Consider the following 19,533-nt stretch of genomic DNA (forward strand, 5'->3'; position numbering starts at 1 on the left):
ATTTTTTTAATAATGTGATAACTCTGATTATTAATTAGTAATTTGATTTTTGAAAAAAAAAATGCCGATTTTAGTCAAAATTTATATTTTTCTAACAAGATCCTTATCCTCCAATCTTGGTGAGAAAAATTGACATTTCTAATGAAAATGAACAAAAAATTAAATGATTTTATTAAATACTGTAAAATAGTCTATAATTCTTCCATTTACTGTATCACAAAATTCTTCATAGATTTTTAGATATTCGTACTACACCAATTACATCACCCTGTATTTATAAACAATTGCAAAATATGACACATACATAGGCCGGGAGATACTGACACAAAATTTCGGGTCATTTGTAACAGAATGGCGGTTCTACAGAGGTCTTATTACGCAATGACTAAAAGAAAAATGATGGTCAGAACGCTGGTACCGGCGGACTAGTCGCGTGGGCGTTAGTCGAACTCGTCGTATAAATAGCGAAAGTCAAACGATTTGTAACACAAAAATTTTAGAATTTACCGATAGCCTATAAAAAAGATGTAGTCCGCCGGTACCAGCGTTCTGACCATCATTTTTCTTTTTGTCATTGCGTACTATAAGACCCTTCTAGACCGCCATCCTGTTACAAATGACCCGAATTTTTGTGTCAGTATCTCCCGGCCTAACATGTGCAATGTGTAAATGTGTTGACGTTCCAGCTCTTCTTAATATATCAATAGCTTGATATTAATCTGATGCTATGCTCTAAGGGATGTCAGCCTTGTTATCGATAATTCACAAATAAATATTTTTTTGATATGAGTATAGTACAATGTGCCACATTTTGGAGTATGTTTATTACTAATAAGTATGTCTTTTCATATTATTATTATTAAATAAAAAAACGGAATAGAATAGTATAAATCTATATTTACAAAACAAACAGAAAATATGCATTATTTTAAATCTTGGAACTGCCGTAGGTTTGATGTATCGGTGGCCTTTGTTAGACTGCTTATTGCTGTTCGGCATCCAGTTAACTCGTCACGTTGCATTAATTATCCATTTCTCTTTTAAATTAGCCTCTTTCGAAAATCTATAAATAAAAAGGACAAATTAAAGCTAAGTAAAAATAAAATAAAATTTAATATTAATTTATAATGTTTGTCTTTTCTAAAGTATCGATACTGTCGATATGCGCCACATGCATCACTAATCCGACATTCGTTTGTTTATTGCAATAATATTCCAGAAAGTCTTGTTTGCTGTTCAATCTATATTAGTACTAATTTCCTATGATTTAAGGTTCATTTTGACTTAATATTTTTATAAATTTTTGACAAATTACGACAAGCGAAGTTGTAACATAAAATATATTTAAAATAAATTAAAATAAGACTTACCGATGGTATGAAATGCCTCGATTGCTGATATTATTAAATTTCGTCTGCTATCATTTTTCCACTCTAATACCGAACAACACGCCCTAAATAATGAATAAATATGGAAAAAAGGTTTGACAGCTGACAACCGACTCGAATATTTTTCTGCGCACAATTGAGAGCGAGTTAGGTGATCTTACCTTACTAGTGACACGTGGGCCACGCCCACATCGCACTTCTATTTTGTTCTTACTGTTCTGTGTTGCACACACATTATTATATTATTATACTTGTTCTTCGTCCATTCAATTGTTGAGCTGCTCATCTTGTTCAACAACTATGAAGTGAGCGTCGTTCAGCGGTGTGGCGGCAACACCGGTGGCACCGGCGGCAACTTCACGTTAATGTAAAACAAATTTGCATAATCATGTAACCTAACGTCATTCCTTTTGTAATCTTGTAACGGCACACACAATGTAATCGTTTTAATTAAACCTAATATTTTTCACTGCAAGTCAGTATTGTTTCATTTTTATCACATCAAATAAAAGGAAGAATCAACAATCAACCGCATAATATCAAACATGGTCCATTCGGAGCCGAATCATTAATTGAAGTCATCATCATCATCACATGCACATGGCGATTGGCGAGTCGCAAAAGGATTCTGCAGGATTGCCGTCGAGTCGCATCCGGTCAGGTTACGATACCCATCCTTCTTCTCTCCATCTCCTGTGTGTTTAATTTGCGTTAATATCGTTATTTTCACGTTTCAGTTATTCGTGCACGTGTTGAGCAGCGCGGCGCTGTGCTGATGCTTACCGGGAATTTGTAAGTACTCTTGTTTCCTATAATCTGCTAAAATGAGTGACTGTGAAGATACAATCGGTGGTAATTCTAAATCTCCTCGTTTAGGTATTTGTAAAAGTATAAATATGCAGCTCGCTGACTTAAAGAGACAGCGTGGCACGTTAAAAGGCAGGCTAACATTGTTTGAAAGATATATTTCAAAATTAGACAAATCAGAATTAAATTCCAATAGCAAAACTGAATTAGAATTACGAATAGAGTCAGCTTGTACACTTTTTCAAAGTTACAATGAAATTCAGAGTAAAATTGAACAATTAGTTGAAGATTCTGATATAGCAGCTCAATTAGAATACCGTGAATTGTTTGAACAGCAGTATTTTTCTATTATGGCTAACGCGAAGTGCTTAGTGAATCCTAACAGTAGTGAAAAAACACAATCTATTTGTCATCAGGTTTGTAATAATTCTATGTCTATTAAATTGCCAGTAATAAAGCTACCTGTCTTTGAGGGTGCTTATGATCAGTGGTTGGAGTATAGGAATTCATATCTCACTATGATACACAGTCGTGATGATCTTAATGATATACAGAAATTTCATTATTTAAAATCTTCCCTCAGTGGTTCTGCTTCTCATGTTATTAGTGCATTAGAGTTCACGGCTGAAAACTACTCACACGCATGGGATTTATTAGAAAATAGGTTTCATAATAATCGATTATTAGTACAAAATCATGTCAAGGCACTCTTTAATGTTCAGGCACTACAAAGCGAATCGTTTGTTCACATTAGAAGGTTGATAGATTCAACATTACGTAATTTACGTGCATTAAAATCATTAAACGAACCGACCGATTCATGGGACACTTTGGTTGTCTATTTAATTGTGTCCAAGCTCGATCAGTCCACAGAGCGTGAGTGGGAGACGCATAAAGGTACCTTATTGTCAAAAAATGAATCAAGAAACATTAAATTAGGCGATCTATTAGAGTTTCTTGGAAACCGAGCTGATATGTTAGAAATGATAAAAACGAACAATGTGCGCGGTGTTTTATATAATAAACATAACAATAATAATTATATTAACTCGAATAACAACCAGAAATATTTTAGTAAGCCTAAAACCTTGTCGCAACCTCTCACACATACACATGTAGTTAATTCATCTCGTAACAAACCTAAATCCGATATCAATATAAAAGAACGTGTTTGTGTTGATTGCGGCGGTGAACATTATTTGTATTCATGTCCGAAATTCTTAAACAGGTCCGTGCAGGAGAGACATGTTCTTGTAAAAAATAAAAACTTTTGTCGTAATTGTATTCGCACTGATAGCCATGTAGCAAACGATTGTTCATATGGTCCATGCAAATTATGCAAAAAGAACCATAATACACTACTTCATAATACTTGTCTTAGTTCTAATGAAGAATTAAGTATTCCCGCGTCTATACCTAGTTCGCATAAATCAGCTGATACGGGAGTGCATTCCGAGCGTATAAATGTACTCACGTGCAATGCCGCTGCCGCTATACAACCCGTGTTGCTTTCGACAGCGCTCATTGACGTTTCTGACTCTAGTGATAATTATCACACAGTTAAGGCGCTCCTTGACAACGGAAGTCAGAATTGTTTTATTACAGAATCGTTGTGTAATCGTTTACAAATACCAATAATACAGTCCACTATACATATTTCAGGTGTTGGGCAAAGCATATCAAAATGTTCTCACACCTGTAAGGTAAATATTCGTTCTAAAGTTAATCGTTTTAATATAAATATTCAATGCTTGGTTCTTCCTCGTATTACATCAAAGTTACCTTCGTTACCAATTAAATCTCAACGCTTCCAAATACCTAAACACATTTCACTCGCGGACCCTACGTTTAGTGTGCCGTCGGATATCGATATCCTTATAGGAGCGGATATATTTTGGGATTTATTAAATAGTGATAAGATTAAGCTTAGTGATGGTCCTTATCTGTACGATTCAAAATTAGGATGGATAATTTCTGGGCCTATTTATAATAGTCACTCGTTTAAGACTGAAAGAGTTCAGTGTAACTTAGTTCAGATTAATACTCAACTGAAAAAATTTTGGGAGTTAGAAGAATTGACTGACTTCTCTTCTCCCATGTCTAAAGATGATCGTTATTGTGAAACGTTATTTAAAGAGACTACGACACGTGACAAACACGGTAGATTCTCTGTTCGCATTCCTCTAAAAGAGTCACCTGAGTTATTAGGTGATTCGTACACTATGGCTAAAAATCGTTTTTTATCTCTCGAAAGAAAGTTGGATCGTTTACCTAATTATAAAACACTTTATAGCGAATTTATTACAGAATATGAAACACTGGGTCATATGACTCTTATTGAAACAGAAAATATTCCAGATTTATTAAGTAAACCACATTATATATTGCCTCATCACGGTGTCTATCGTGAGGATAGTTTAACTACGAAATTACGTGTTGTGTTCGACGCGAGCGCGAATACATCAAACAACAAATCGTTAAATAATATACAGTATACAGGACCTCCATTACAAAATGATATATTCTCAATTTTACTTAGATTTCGTCAATATAAATACGTAGCCTGCGCAGATATTCAAAAAATGTACAGACAGATTTTAATTCAATCGGATCAACGTAATTTACAGCTGATATTGTGGAGGAATAATCGAAACCTACCTTTACAGTTATATATGCTAAATACAGTGACATATGGAACGGCGTCAGCACCGTTTCTCAGCATGCGTTGCTTAAAACAATTAGCTTTAGACTGTAATGATGAATTAGTTGCAAGGACAATTAACGAGGATTTTTTCGTTGACGATTTAATTACGGGGAGTAATGACCTTGAATCGTTAATGGAATTGTGTAATAAAATATCCAAGTTGTTAAAACAGGGTTGTTTTCCGCTGCATAAATGGACATTTAATTGCGACGTATCTCCTGAAATGTATAAAGACCTAAACATTGATGTAAATCATTCATCCAAAACGTTAGGTTTAGGCTGGTGTACAAAAAGGGATGAATTTTATTTTACAACTAAATTTACAAAAAATTACTCGATAGTTACGAAGCGTGTCATATTATCCACCGTTGCACAAATATATGATCCATTAGGTTTATTAACACCCGTAGTAATCACAGCTAAATCATTGTTACAAAAATTGTGGCTACAAAAATTAGATTGGGACGACGAAGTTCCCGAAACCATAGCGATTGCATGGCGTAAGTTTCTGTGTGATTTGCAACATTTGCATAATATTAAAATACCTCGTTGTGTTATTGATGACAATAGTTACAAGGAGCTTCATATATTTACTGACGCTTCTCAAGATGCCTACGGAGCGTGCGCGTACGTTAGGTTGTGTAATAATAACGGTACTTTACCAGTTTCAGTGCATTTATTGTGTGCAAAAAGTAAATTAGCACCGATAAAGATAGTAAGTATTCCGAGACTCGAACTGTGCGGGGCTTTGGTAGGTGCGAGATTATATATTAAAATAAAACAATCCCTACGGTTAAATTTCGATAAAATATATTTTTGGACTGACTCAACTATTGTGCAAGGCTGGTTGAGTATGTCGCCGCATTTACTTAAAACCTTCGTTCAAAATCGCGTCGCACAAATAAATGAATTAACGTGCGATACAATTTGGCGACATGTTAAGGGAACCGATAACCCTGCGGATATTATAACTCGCGGCACGACGTTAGACACGCTGAAGTATGATAGTAATCATAATTGGTGGTGTGGCCCTGCCTTCTTACGCGATATAAGTAGTAAGTGGCCAGACAATAATAAAATATTTATTTCGCCATATAGTGAGTTGCCTGAAATTAAACATAGCGCTGTTAATTTACATTCTACTCAATTATGTTCAATATTTGATTTTGAACGTTATTCGTCATTTATTCGTTTGCAAAGGGTTTGCGCATATTTATTGCGATTCATTGATAATGTCAGAGTGCCTATTGTGAACGGCATTCGTGTGCGACAAACCGGTTCCTTATCTGTAGATGAGTTACAGCGATCACTTGATACATTAACACGGTTTGCTCAACAAGAATCATTTAGTGAGCAATATTATAGATTAAAAAATAAGTTATCATTAAATAATAGTAAAAATATTAAAAATAAATTGATATATAATAAAATAGCCGGTTTAAATATTTTTCTAGATGAATCAAATATTATTCGTGTCGGTGGTAGGTTATCTAACGCGAATGAATTTGATTATAATAAAAAACATCCCGTATTGCTTAGTGGGAAGCATCGATTTTCAAGATTATTATGTGAATATGAACATAAACGATTGCTTCATGCTGGACCTCAACTTCTAGTATATTCCATGCGTGAAAGGTGGTGGATTTTGAGGGCTCGCGATTTAGCTAAACAAGTTGTTCATAATTGTATCGTATGCAAACGCATGAAAGGCAGGACATTGACCCCTCTTATGGGTAACTTACCTTCGGAAAGATTAGAACAAAATTTTCCTTTTATGAATTGTGGTGTTGACTATGCCGGGCCACTGCTCATATTGGACCGCAAAGGCAGGGGTGCAAAATTAATAAAGTCATACATTTGTTTATTCGTTTGTTTTAGTACAAGGGCTATACATTTAGAACTGGTAGGTAGCTTGAGTACACATGATTATATTTTAGCATTAAATCGGTTCATAGCACGGCGTGGAAAGCCTTATCAAATCTTTTCAGACAATGGAAAAAATTTCGTTGGTGCTGAAAAAGAATTATCAGTAATTTTTAATAATGGTAGTGATATTTCTGATTTTCTTAGTCATAATCAAATTCGTTTAACATTTATACCACCGTACAGTCCTCATTTTGGCGGGTTGTGGGAAGCAGGAGTCAAGTCCTGTAAGCATCATTTGCGGCGGGTGCTGGGCAATGCTAGGTTAACACGTGAAGAGTTTGAAACGGTATTAACGCAAATTGAAGCCGTCCTGAACTCTCGCCCTCTGTCTCCTCTGTCCTCAGATCCTCATGACTTTCTCCCACTTTCTCCAGCCCATTTCCTGATCGGTCGACCACTAACTGCACCTATCTGCGAAAACCTGACGATGATTAAGCCTACGCGATTGGGACGCTATGACCATGTGGAGCAACTTCGACAACATTTTTGGCAGCGTTGGTCGAAAGAATACATTTCAGAGCTCCAACAGCGAATTAAATGGAAAACCAACAATGAGGACCTCAAACAAGATAGCTTAGTTCTGATCAAGGAGGATAATGTTCCCCCTTTAAAATGGAAACTGGGTCGAGTGACGCACGTCTTACCGGGGACTGATGGGATTTCCCGAGTGGCTGAAATACGGACAGCGCACGGCATCATACGTCGATCTTTTGCAAAAATTTGCCCGTTATACCCCTCATGATCCAGCTTCACTGACGCTTCATGTTGGAAGCCTTCCCTGAGTTCTTCCAAGGCGGGCGGTATGTTCAACAACTATGAAGTGAGCGTCGTTCAGCGGTGTGGCGGCAACACCGGTGGCACCGGCGGCAACTTCACGTTAATGTAAAACAAATTTGCATAATCATGTAACCTAACGTCATTCCTTTTGTAATCTTGTAACGGCACACACAATGTAATCGTTTTAATTAAACCTAATATTTTTCACTGCAAGTCAGTATTGTTTCATTTTTATCACATCAAATAAAAGGAAGAATCAACAATCAACCGCATAATATCAAACACATCTCATTAAGAGATGACGTTGACTGCGCAGCGGGTGCAAGGGCGCATATTATGCTCATAGTTTTTGACATTGCATTCTCAATTTGTAATTTAGCATTTTATGAGTTTTATATTGAAGCGGAGCTTATAGCAACCTGTTGTAATAGTTACACCATCTTGAGCACGTACCTTCATCTTGAACGAGCTCGTTTAACCCTCGACACGAAAAGAGGTGAAAAATGCTTAAAACTTAATTATTATCTATGAGCGCTACACAGCCCTAATTCTCCACAGGTTATAAAAGAATAATTAACGGAAAAGTGGCATATAGGCGGCCAAGTTTTTGACTGAGGAATAAAATGGATAAAGCATATTTAAAGTGGATTAACGTCAGAGTTAGTAAAAAGATTTGTGATTTGTTGACTGTTAAAATATTTTTACATGTTTGTTTCAATTCGTGTTGTTTATTTATTGTTTAAATCAAAATTAAATAAATAATGAATTAGAATGAAGTAATGATTTAGATTAAGATTAACTATTATTTTTTTGTATCTCCCATGGCATGGTATGTAAGTACAATAAATACAATGTTGGTCCTTTTATGATAATATTATTATGATAAGCGTTATAAAACGTATCTATATATACCTAAAATTCGTAAAACAAAGTTTTTCAAATTTACATATTTAAAAATGTGAGGAACGTAATAATACGAGACACTTAGAACCATTTATAAGACTTTCTAATAATAACTTCAACAAATCATACAATATATAAAATATATTTCTGAGTTAAAGTTCCATAGACACGTCTAACTTATAAGACCTCTCAATGCGTCGGAAGTTTTACCTATTTATTTTCATTTATTTCAGATAATTGTAAAATCCATATAAATGATGCCCTAAAAACGATGTTAGTAATATATTTATTATACAAATTAAAGTTTCGTAACATTAGAAACATCGCACTGTGCCGGGACAAGTGGCGTCTTTTGTTGTCGGAGGCCAAGACCCACTTTGGGGTCACTGCGCCAGATAGTAACAGTAGTATACAAATTAAAACAATATTATTTTAATTCACAATCTACTTGAGACATTAATTATAACCCAATGCACACCCCGGACATTCCATACAAAATCATAGAAATTCTACACCGTATTTCGCACGACTGTAGATTCCTGTATTCCGTTCACCCATTTCCTCTTAACCGATAGGATTTTTAGGATTTCCTCATTAGGATGTCTATTTCAAGTTATGTATTGTAGTGCAATTTTATTTATGTCTCACAGTTCTGAGATTGTTTTAACGCCCACTTCTTTTTCGACGTTGATTAAATTCTAATGTTGCACTTAGTAAAATTGCTATCATAAATTGTTTAGTTTTCTAAAAAAGATCCCCGAAGAGGATATGAACTAATTACTTTAAAAAGGAATTAGTATTTACTTTTCAATCTATCTGTGCATGTTGATAACATCACCACTGCTTGGAACGGTGAACGAAAACATAGTAAGGAAATCGACATGTCGAAGAATCAAAACCTCGACAACACATGACATCCGCGGACCCGCTCTAGGGCAGCATTGTGGATAGCCTGTAAACTCATGGGAGGCTCGAGTCCCAGCAGTGGGAACGTATATGGATGGAACGGATGATATCATAATTCATAATATACCTTAACATTCTACGCTCAGCCTATATTATAATATGTAAAAAACAAAAAAATAAATAAATAATATACCTTCAATAAAGCACTATCCGTGATTGAGGCGATGAAAAAATTAGACAACCATACAATTGCAATCAAAAAGAATCTCGACGACAGGCTGTTCCGGTCGAAATTCAAGAACATTCGACTGAAAATATGAGATTATATTTCTATTAATTATAATTTTAAAATAAAACTAGGGGAGTAGTGCTAATATAATTTAAATTAATCTATATATTCGGCATCACGTGTAAACGGCTGAACCGATTTCTATATTTCTTTTTTTATTTTATTCCTTGAAGTACGAGGATGGTTCTTATGTAGAGAAAACGTAAATATGTACCACGGGCGAAGCCGGGGCGGACCACTAGTAATAATTAAATTAACAAGTAATATTATCTACGTGAAGGAAAACATCGTGAGGAAACCGACATGTCGAAGAATTAAAAAAGTTCGACGACATGTCAAATCCGCCAACCCGCACTTGGCCAGCGTGGTGGATTATGGCCTGTACCCTCATAGGAGGCCCGTGTCCCAGCAGTGGGAACGTATATGGGCTGATGATGATGATGATGATTATCTACGTAACGCCTTCCCCAAAATTCCAGCAATGAACCTTAATCTACAACGTAAAAAGCTCTAGATGAAACTGAATGTCTGAATGCAATTTTTCCACATCTCAGTCACTTTTGAACCTCATATATTAATCTGCATTTCACGGTAACGAGATTTCACGTTCCAGTTTTCGCCAAACCCGACGACCTCAACTTTAGTTTCACGGAAATTATTAACGGGTATCTTTTCAAGAGAATTTTCCAAATGGATTTATCAAATAGATTTTCCATCTGCATTCGCGCACGTAGGAATTTAACTTCGCGATTTAAAGGTCGAGATATTTCAATTGGTATCGCAATATTCTTGAATACTATAACTGAGAGCATTTGAAAGCCAATACAGTTCTCTTGTTGAATGGTTTCTACTTATGGGCTTTGATGCTCAATAGCAAAATCAGTTTATAAACTTTGTTGAAGTATTATCAATTGACCGAAGAGTCTAACTTCTAAGGTTGGCAAGATAAATGAAGTTATTCACTCGAATTAAAACTTATTCATTCAATTTAGTTTTCGAAGTACTTTTGAATAGTTGTTTATTAAATTATCTGTCATGATGTCATAAAATCTAAACAATCTTACTCGTAATGAAAATGCACTGATGTAGCTTTGATGTTGGTCACGTTTTTGGCGATGCATCTCATTAGTATGTCCTCTGTGTTTATACACGATTGGTCTGCGCCGGGGTGACAGAACATCCAGTTGGGTTCCATGGGCAGGCTCACCGCCAGGAAGCGGAGGGAGTCAGCCAGACTTGTAGCATTCTGTCGGTTAGGAAAAGAATTTATCATATCAGAACATTGAAACACTATTTAAGTCTCGCGTTAGAGGTATACCAATACTTAATGGTATAAAATAGAGCAGTAAAAATCTTTGACCACATTTGTATGAAGACAGAAGTCTTTACCAAGTTTATGTTAATTCATAATTGAATAAGAGATCTAAATACATAGGTACTTAATTTTGTAGGTTTTATCACGTAATATTTTAAATCATAGACAACTATGTAAACAAACGTCAATCCATCAGTTGTAATAATTTAATAACGTCTCATCATATCAAAATAAAAACGTAGCCACGCGTACAATCAACTCTAACAAAGGTAAACAGAAAGCACAATATGACCACAATTCATTGACATACACATAACACCTTTACCGTTAATAAACACCTGGTATAAACAAGTTCAGACGACGTCATAAGCTCGTGTTGAACACTTTCCCTTACAACTGTTAGAACTAAATGGGAAAACAATTTCAATGTCGACAGCCGTGCAGCCTTGTTAGAGAACACATCTGTGAGTATAGGAAATTCATTGAGTTAAAGTTGCAGGAGGTATTCAATGCTCGCTTAAATGGTTTGGAATTCTACATTCTGTTTGCAGACGTGGGAACCATGTCAAACTATTAGACATGCGGGTTAAAGGATTTCTCATTGAAAATATATGGATGGTAGCACTTGAATATCAAGGTTAATGTCATGATTGTATTAGAAAAAGGCTTCTTATGATTTTTATTAGCATTCATATAAATTATTGCATGAAATATTAATTAAAAAAATAATATAATAGTGCCAAGCACTGAAATTCTTTGCTAGTTATTTTAAGTGGGCTTCCTATTTCTATAACATTCTAAAACCCTTTTGAGACGAAAAACGAGAACACACATAAAGCAACCCTACAAAAAGATACTTCATTCAAAATCAAGCAACCTAGTCACTGAAAGAGCATTATAACATAATTTATACCACACTAATAAACCAGCATTCAAATGATAAAGTTCACACAAGCGTAATTATGAATGTTAATAAGCCCCGTATTTACATTTGCAGGTATTCATTAAAATCATCTTCAATTCAAATGAAATTTTCATTGAAAGGAAGCGAAAATGAAATATAATTACATGAAAACATTTTCAATGAGATTCAATGCCAGTGTCAGGGGTGAACGTAGTGGCGCTGCGCAACTTTCAAACAGTATTTCTGTTGTTCATGTATTTGTATATTTTGTATATAAAATACGAGAACCTTGAATGCCCGATGTTTAATTAACGGTCGGTACGAAATCGTTAATGAGATAAATGTGAAATGTAAATGTTAAAGGTGAACTTTTGTGTACATTATAGGTAATTATTGGAATAGTGATTTCCTGTGGCTGATTTTACGTAGGTGTTATTGTTTACGAATTCATTATTGAAATAGCCATGCTCACTGTTTTGTAAATTTAAGGATTAATAATGAACTATTATTTCTAAAGTCTATAAAATAACAAAAGTTGCTGGAAACTTAAAAAGATTTAAAAAAAAAGCAACAGGTCTGCCTCCAACGTAATGTTCATTGCTAATCTGTGACGTGTGTAATTATTCCCTCGCCGCTCAATTTATGAAACATCAAAGGACAGAGACATGGAAACAGCAAGGTAACTCGTGTAACGCGGAGCAATTTAAACTTAATACCTTTGAATATAAGGGCAATTTAACCACGTGTGTTGTTCAAATGCAAAATGTTTTAGTTATTAAATAAGGTTAATGAAGTGACTTAATAAAGAGGGAATTCGTAAGCGGATTCTTTTTCCTTTTTATGATTTTACTCCTTATAAACAATATATTTAATTATTATTGATAAGGGACTTGGAATTCAGACTTCCGATCCTTGTTGGATATTCCTGATTCCGATTTTGGTATTTAGATATTTAATTAATCATTATCAGGGTTTTAATTTCCATAATAAGGTCAGTTAAGGTTACTTTCATAAGGATATTTTCCTTCAATTGCAAATTGTGGTATTTGATTTTTGTGTTTGATTTTATGTCTAGTTTCTAATTAATATCTTAAGCCAAGTCTATGATTTTTATTCATTAACCTTTTACATCCCATAATAGTCATTTAGAAGACCTATTAAGGTAAATATGTAACAAAGAAAAGCTAAAAATTAACTTACAATATTCAATCTTCTTTCAAGGCCTACAAACTTTCATTTTTTTTACATTACTTATTATTATACATTATTTTTTCTTTCATTCTTTTTATCTTATACTTATATATAAATCTCGTGTCACAATGTTTGTCCTCAATGGACTCCTAAACCACATAACCGATTATAATAAAATTCGCACACCATGTGCAGTTCGATCCAACTTGAGAGATAGGATAGTTTAAACATGTGGGTACTTAAGGCGTGGTTGAGTAACAGACAGACAGACAGAGTTACTTTCGCATTTATAATATTAGTTTATGGATAGTATGGATTTATAGATTAGAATACTCACAATAAGAGCCCAAAACGCAGTTTGCAAGAGAATACCGAACGTCACACCTCTAAGCAACGGATTCAAGGTTTCATTAGTATCCAGTTTTCTAGTATACTGCTTTATGAAGAAATCCATAAACATATAGGCCATTCCTATTGTTACCGCGCTCAGTATGAATTCCACGAGCGTCACTGCAATGAGATTTTATCTAAGTTCAAACTCAAACAAACTCAAACTATATCTGCCAAGTTGTTATAAAAGTAGTATTTATGGAACATTCTTATCATGCCATATGGTTTATTTTGTCAAGCATTTAACGAAATGTTAATATATATAAAAAAAAAAACTAAAAGCTTAACTTAATAAATTTGCAACCCAAAATATCATGGTTATTCTCTTAGTTTTGTTATAAGATGAATCGGTATTGAATAGATTTAAGCGCGTCACACACGGTGAAGATACTATAATATTTTATGTTAAGATACTCTGATATAAAACGTTATAGTATCTTAAGGTCTCCGGTATCAGCGTTCTGACCATCATTTTTCTTTTTGTCATTGCGTACTAAGACCCCTGTAGAACCGCCATCCTGTTACAAATGACCCGAAATTTTGTGGGTTATTTTGTATCTTCACCGTGTGTGACGCGCTAAATCTTATAAGATCTCGAGATTTCACTCAAACTGTTGTCATTTACACAAAACCTAAAGTTAGTGAATAATGAGATAAGTATATTATATGTAGATACACTTTGAAGTGGAAAATGTAGTGACCCAACCCGTGTACAAAAAATAGTGAAATATTATGTTTAGCACTGTATCGATTAAATCAACAGAAATAAAAAATATATACCAAGTAATAAATAACAATGTTGGTTAAAAATAACAAATATCTCTGAAAATTATGACAATAAAATAAACGCGTACATTTTTTTAAAACTAATTAATAAAAATATTCGTTGCTTTTACACTTGTCTAGTTTCTATTTCATAAGTTTTGTATATTTTAAGGGTGTTTCTATAAAACATGAATAACAAATTCAACAATGTTAGGTTATAGTTTTGATGAGACGTACTTATATCAAATAGAAATGAAGGAATAACATAAAATTATTAAAAAAAAAACGTCTCTTGTTCGTCTAAGAATTAACATAATATGATTCAAGTAGGTATAATATCGCGATTTGTGAAAGATTAAAATAATTCATATTATATCAAGTCAAATAAAATATAAAATTCAGCCTTAGATCTCCTTTCAACCTTAAAGGTTTTCTTGATTATCATCTAAAATTGATATATCCCACTTTCCTCTATTAATCTTCCTTCCTCAATAGCACAGCTTACTAGTCCCGGGAACTGCACTGACGATCCGACCATAATTTCCTTTCAATCGGAAGATTGAAACAGATCGATTTATATCACATTTACCAAGTAAATTACTTCCGTAATTGAAAATGACGACAGGACAGCCAATAGCAATTTATGTTCATATACCAAACTCATAGATTAATTGTAAAATTCGAGCTTTTAATGGTATTGTAAGGGAATAGGTACTTCAAGTTACGAAAATAATGTTAACATTCGCAATGTCTATGACGACTTGTATTTAAATGAAAAGCGGCTCTTGTCTAAAGTTGTTATTATTTCAAACTTCTCAGACTTGAAGTGCACTATAAATTCTTCTGAATGAAATCTTGCATTTGAGTGCAGAATTCTTGATAGAACTTCTGAAATACCGTTTATATTGTAGCGCTCTTGTAAAATGTGCAAAGTTGTGTATTTGTTACATCTTTATCCGGTTATTATTATTGAAGTGAAACTTCTTTATAGAAAAAAAATTGTGTAAGATTTTTTCGTTACGCGTGACATTTTTCCGTTACGCACCATCTTTTTCTTATCCCTACCACGCGTGATTCGACGTATTTCTGTAAAGTTGCATATAGTAAATTATTTTTTTAAAAAATAAGGCCATAATGAAGTTTCACTTCTTACGTGTGTACTAGTACACGCAAACATTTTTTTTACCATTTCATAAAGAAAGAGTCTCCAAAGTCCATAGAGTATTTAGTGCGAAGAATTAATTTGAGGTAGATTAAATTATAAAGTAAATCTTCCATAAATTGCACTTCGAAATATCGTATTTCCAATATACTAAAGTACCGATTAATTGCTGTGCAATATCAATTTCGTTCCCCAAAACGTATCGAGTTTTGGCCGAGTTCGTACACACGTGAAGGAAATTCTGAGCACATAAGCCGGATTACATACCAATCTGTGCTTGAAATAAATGTACCTACAATTCCATCGAAATTTAACTTCATATTTTATCAGTGCTGCGCGTAAAGACACTGTTTAAAATATCCTTCATTTCCTTATAAAATCATCTAGGAAATATATAAATTAAACCCCAGGATATAAATAGCAAAAAGCGATCTTCAAAGGGATTTTTACAGACAACCACAAAGCGTAGGAAATTCTCCTTACGTAATAATTTACTGCAAGTTAATGCTGTAAAGAGAATAACTGAATAAATAAGAGTAGAGTTCATTACGTATTGCATCCGACAATAAGCAATGAGCTCTCGATATTCTGCATAAAAGCGTAAATGCAGGATACAAAAGAGATTTAACGTTGAGAGAGAGACATTTAACGTTTTGTATGAAGCTGATGAAGATTGCAAAAAGTGAGTTAACCTTTGAACAGCAATCCAATTACTAGCGGTGCGTTGAAAAACGCTGTGTTTTTTTTTAATTTTAATGCACTTAGTGTGGGTATTGACGTCGTTTATGAATGTTTGAAACATGAAAAGGTATTTATCAATTACTTCGTCTTGGTTATAGTAGTCAGTCTGTTTCAGTATGTTTTTCTCTATTTTCCCAAGTTGTTTTCTCGTACACTTGACCTCATTCAGCTACCGGTAGCATAAAAGAAATTAATTGACCTAACCTTTTTTATAATGAAAATACACGAAAGGACGAAGAGGACATTCGCACGGAAAATTAAACACAATCTTTACCTCTAGCTTGCATTATTTGAAAAGTCAGAGTTGCCCTTCTACATCCCTTGCTGTTCAGTTGGTATTTTTCCTTGTTCCTACTTCTGTGAACTTATTTGGGAGCCCACCTACCGAATTGATGAGTCCCCGTGATCTGCCCAAGGCTGCTACAATGCAGTTATGGATAGGCTGCTGTTTTCAAAACGAATTAAAAACCTCTAAATTGCGTCTTCACGTGGCCAGCACACAATTTTTACCCGACTACGGCAAAGCAAAAGGAGGGTTATGATTTTGACAGGCTATGTATGTATGTATGTATGTATGTATGTATGTATGTATGTTCATCTGTTCCCTCGTAACGTCTAAACTACTTATCAGAATTTGACAAATGACATATCATTAGAAGCGTCTTAATTGTCCGCTGGTTATAGGCTATATGGGGTTTCACAAAATCTAATGTGGCGTCCTCTATCGGACAAAACATACAAAGTAAAAAAATAAAGTTAATATAAATATCCCGTGTTTAGTATCATTTGAAAGCGCTTTCCTTGTACATTTTGAATATATATATATATTACTAGCATTTGCTCGTGACTTTACCTGTATTCATGGGCTGATTGCATATAATTCACATCTTTTCGTCCATAGCTTCTTTATTAGTTCATCAGTTTAACTTTTGTTAATATTATGCCCCCAAATACACTTTAACACCAAAATAGTACAAATAATATAAAGTGAAAAAACTAAAACCCAACTACGACAATAACCGGCGCTGAAAAAGTATAAAACAAGATTTCAGAATACTGAACTGAACAAAGTTGCTAATGTAGTTTCAAGTAAAAGGACACAGTAGACTCTACCAAGATGCCTTCGTTGTAAATTGACAATAATGTCATACAATACTATTCTGAAGTATGCAATATTCCACTATGTAAAGATAAATTTTCATGTTTGGAAAGGCGTAGTCACACGTTACATAATATACCTATCTACCGTAGCTCTTCAACAACGTGTGACTACGCCTTTCCAAACATGAAAATTTATCTTTACATAGTGGAATATTGCATACTTCAGAATAGTATTGTATGACATTATTGTCAATTTACAACGAAGGCATCTTGGTAGAGTCTACTGTGTCCTTTTACTTGAAACTACATTAGCAACTTTGTTCAGTTCAGTATTCTGAAATCTTGTTTTATACTTTTTCAGCGCCGGTTATTGTCGTAGTTGGGTTTTAGTTTTTTCACTTTATATTATTAAGTTTATGTATTTTATCTTATGACGTATAGGTATATTACGCAAATCAGGTACTTATATAATTATTATAAACAAAAAAAGACGTGTGGCACACGGGGACTACCGCGGTAAAGAAATTGCATGCTATGCCTTCAAGCCACACCTCCGCCCGTCGGAGTGGGGAGCGTGAGGTTTTTCGTTACGGAATTTCTCGATTCGGTCCCCGCGCTCAAGGCCCGCGATAGAAGCTATGCAATAGCTTAAAAATAATAAAAATGCTACTATTAAAATTATTACGTACTGTTTTCGACAACCACTCGTGAAAAAACATCGAAATTGAAGATGGAGGAGGAACAGGCGTAAGCCAGATACACAAACTTTTTAATGCTGTCCCATCGGAAATGTGCTTCCGGGTTATATTCCTAAAAAAAATCATATTATGATTATCGATATTATAATAAAATCTGTGATTAGATATTATTATTTGAAAATTAAGCTGTATAAAAATAAAGTTCATTTTCTTTAAAAAAAAAACTCAAACATTTAAGAAATCAAATTCAAACCACGATCAATTATACTGCAAATCCTTCGAAACCTTAGCTCATAACTTTTTTAGATATATTTATTAATTCCATTTAAATACAATAAAACACATAAATTACACGAGTATTTATTCGTATAAGAGCTATAGCGCACAAGAGCAACTTTTGTCTCCGCAACTATTTTGTCTCTCCATTAACTCTATGGGCTAGTAAGAAAGTGCGCGCACGTAGCGACTCAACTCCCCAATAGAGTTGATGGGAGAGACAAAATAGTTGCGGAGACAAAAGTTGCTCTTGCGCGCTAGCGCTTACAGAATTGGTCTCCTTTACTTACATTTTTATCACTCAAAGAGGTAGACGTACTAGTGGTCAGGTCTATAATATTCTGCCGCATAGCTCGCGTTGCTTACAGTACTATTAATGAAAGAAGTAATTGCTTTATTTATCAGTTTAAGTTCATTAGTCAATGGAGTGTGTTTAATATATTAATTACGGTCTCGGTTCACCGTGAGATTAACTTCCCGTAATTGGATTAAAATTCTCATTAAAATTTTCAACGCCAGTATGCATTGATTTCATAATAAGTTAAATTAAGCTATCGATTGCACAATGCATCTAAAAGTATTAGAAAACTTACAATAGAGTCTTAAATATTTGCTATTTGATACGTTTTATATTTAATAATTTCTAAGTTTCATTTCATTGACCAAATATCTCTTTTCTTTTCCAAATGAAGTGTTTCCAGTTGATCCTTTTGTTTTAGGTTATTTTTCTGTCAATAATGATAGATATACTCCTATCATAATAATGTCAACTGAAAAAGAATGCTACATAATATAAAACCTCTGTACAAGAAATAATAATATCCACTTAGATATTATAGTCTTGATCAAGTCTTGATATTATAGTTGGTATTCTAACCAAACATCTAAAATACTGAATGGTAAAAGACAGTTTAGGTAACAAATAATTTTTGTATTGAACCCAATATTAAATATTATTATTAAATAAATTCAAGCAATTTCTGTTAAAAATGTTTTTATTTATTACCACGTTGGTTCGTGACACAATAAAAATAACTATTATAGTAATTTCTGTGCCAATTAATTCGTAATTTCTGATTTGACCCGGGACGAGTATGAACATCTAATATACCATAACACATATATGTCAGAAAAGTCAGTTTGTTAGCATCACGTTGGCATCACGTTAGCATGAAGTAGAATGGATTATGACGCTCTGAATTTTTCAGAACTCAAGTGGAACGTTACTCGCAACCCTGCAGATAGTTATTAATTTTCGCTTCAAGGACGCTTCAAGCTCATATTATGAGA

At 34.0% G+C, this 19,533-nt stretch overlaps 2 protein-coding genes across 2 annotated transcripts in view; one reads left to right on the top strand and one right to left on the bottom strand.

Moving 5' to 3' along the window:
* Positions 1-18,943, bottom strand: part of LOC123705103 (sodium-dependent dopamine transporter-like) — a 56,686-nt gene extending 37,743 nt beyond the window's left edge. Inside the window, exons 1-6 of the mRNA XM_045653727.1 lie at positions 18,837-18,943; positions 18,534-18,613; positions 17,959-18,079; positions 13,448-13,620; positions 10,765-10,946; positions 9,605-9,719 (exon numbers count right to left, since the gene is read on the bottom strand). Coding sequence (XP_045509683.1) covers positions 9,605-9,719; positions 10,765-10,946; positions 13,448-13,620; positions 17,959-18,079; positions 18,534-18,593 — 651 coding nt within the window. The 5' untranslated portion in view covers positions 18,594-18,613; positions 18,837-18,943. The remainder of the gene's footprint in view (positions 1-9,604; positions 9,720-10,764; positions 10,947-13,447; positions 13,621-17,958; positions 18,080-18,533; positions 18,614-18,836) is intronic.
* LOC123705102 lies at positions 2,189-7,815 on the top strand. Its single transcript, XM_045653726.1, has one exon. It carries the CDS (start codon positions 2,213-2,215, stop codon positions 7,565-7,567), a length of 5,355 nt encoding a protein of 1,784 aa, XP_045509682.1. The 5' UTR covers positions 2,189-2,212; the 3' UTR covers positions 7,568-7,815.
* Positions 18,944-19,533: the final 590 nt, after the last annotated feature.

Source organism: Colias croceus, chromosome Z (assembly GCF_905220415.1).
Source record: "Colias croceus chromosome Z, ilColCroc2.1".
NCBI lineage: Eukaryota > Metazoa > Arthropoda > Insecta > Lepidoptera > Pieridae > Colias > Colias croceus.

Bases quoted from the DNA above. Each gene is read 5' to 3' on its own strand.
- LOC123705102 (XM_045653726.1), top strand. From the start codon at position 2,213: ATGAGTGACTGTGAAGATACAATCGGTGGTAATTCTAAATCTCCTCGT.